Genomic DNA, 2,022 nt, shown 5'->3' on the forward strand with positions numbered 1-2,022 from the left:
TTAGGCCTATTAGTCGCAATATACATTGCTGCAATTAAACTTCCATTTGCGTATTCTGTGTAAATGTGTGAATTGCATATTAGCCTAAACTCCCTTTACAGTTAGCCCACAGAAGAAGTTAACGCATACCTTCACACACTGAGTGACATCGCAGTTCAATTCCGGTTGCCGAGCCTTTTCACCCCTTTTTCTGTCTTCAAATGGAAATGATTTCTATTGGCCCAAGGTGTCCATGTAAATAGGTGTAAATGAAACCAGATTATGCCTTTCTCGCAGCCCCCTCCTCCCAGGGCAATTGTCATGTGATAGCAAAGAGGTGGCACATTAATGGAGCGCCTCTACAGGGGTCTTTTCTGCTCATGTCACCACATAAAACTATCAGATGGTTAGAGGAAGGACATGGAGGCGTCCACTTAGCTCGTCTTATCAAGGACGTGAGAGATGAAGCCTATTGAATTCTGCTAGCGGGACAAGCTGACTTACTTTGTGAGAAAAAGACTCGCAGCACTTCGTCCTTTAAATGTGCACCGTCCGACCGTTTGCGAACTCGAGAGACGCTCAACCAGCAGCACCGCTGACGACTATTTTTTACGCACGCAATATACTTTTGCGCAGCAGCGCCTGCTCGGCGTGCATTTAAGTGAACATTGAAACGTGTGTTTTCAGGAAGTGTGTGACAAAGTTTTCCTCAAGGAATTAAGGGAGATTCGATTTTTTTTTAAAACTTTTTGTAAACACAAATCCATCGAGGATGCCTCGTCCAGGGAGAAACACCTACAGCGACCAGAAGCCACCGTACTCCTACATCTCCCTCACCGCCATGGCCATCCAGAGCTGCCCGGAGAAGATGCTTCCCTTGAGTGAAATTTACAAGTTCATCATGGATAGATTCCCGTACTACCGAGAGAATACCCAGCGGTGGCAAAACTCCTTGCGACACAATCTGTCCTTCAACGACTGCTTCATTAAAATCCCGCGGCGCCCAGATCAGCCAGGTAAGGGCAGTTTTTGGGCACTCCACCCCAGCTGCGGGGACATGTTCGAGAACGGGAGTTTCTTGAGGCGCCGCAAACGTTTCAAGGTGCTGATGATGGCATCCGAACACCTGGCACAGAGTAAACCATGCGACGCTGCCCATTACCTCCAACAGCAAGCCAAACTAAGACTGAGCGCCCTGGCGGCCACCGGCACGCACCTTCCCCAGATGTCCAGCTACAATCTCGGAGTGTCTCAGGCTTCGACGTTCAAGCACCCGTTCGCCATCGAGAACATCATCGCCAGAGAGTACAAGGTCCCGGGGAGTCTTGCATTCAGCACCATGCAGTCCATGTCCGCCGGCTATCCCATCCACAACCAGTTGACTACCGCCTGGCCCCACATGTACAACACCAGCATGATTGACACGGCCCCGATCTCCATGAGCAGCGATTACAGTGCCTATGGCGTGCCCCTCAAGTCCCTGTGTCACGGGGGACAGTCCTTACCGGCCATCCCCGTGCCCATAAAGCCCACTCCGACCTCCATGAGCGGTTTCTCGGTGCTACCGCAGCACATTCCCGCGTTCCTATCAAACTCTCCGCAGTCCCTGAGCCCGACGTCCCCGCAGACAGCGACGAGCCAAAGCAGCCCCGCCACGCCGAGCGAGACTCTGACAAACCCCTCTACGCTGGTGGCGGTCCACTGACCAACTTGTTACGAACTATTCCAATAATTAATGAACTGTTGGTTCACACCGCGTGGGCCCTTTGCCAAACCCAAAGTGTATTTTCTTGTCGTCGGACAAATATGGCTGCGATCAAGGCAAGAAGTTTAGTTGCATATTGAGTCATTTGTATGTACTGAATGTGTTGCTTTAATTGTGTGATATAGGGTCCAGCACAGAATTGTGTAGCGAAATATTGCTCTTCAAAAATATAAATTATTTGATAGTTCTATTTTTCAGTTCATTGTCAAATATGACTGTTGAAGTGGAGCCACTGGAAGGACACATGTTGAAATCTGGTTTTGTTGTTATCGATTATT

At 49.4% G+C, this 2,022-nt stretch overlaps 1 protein-coding gene across 1 annotated transcript; it reads left to right on the top strand.

Moving 5' to 3' along the window:
- Positions 1–751: 751 nt before the first annotated feature.
- foxb1a (forkhead box B1a) lies at positions 752–1,684 on the top strand (the record flags this gene model as incomplete). The annotated part of the gene is made up of 1 exon (XM_079501784.1): positions 752–1,684. One exon carries the CDS (start codon positions 752–754, stop codon positions 1,682–1,684), a length of 933 nt encoding a protein of 310 aa, XP_079357910.1.
- Positions 1,685–2,022: the final 338 nt, after the last annotated feature.

Source organism: Electrona antarctica, assembly GCF_951216825.1.
Source record: "Electrona antarctica genome assembly, chromosome: 5".
NCBI lineage: Eukaryota > Metazoa > Chordata > Actinopteri > Myctophiformes > Myctophidae > Electrona > Electrona antarctica.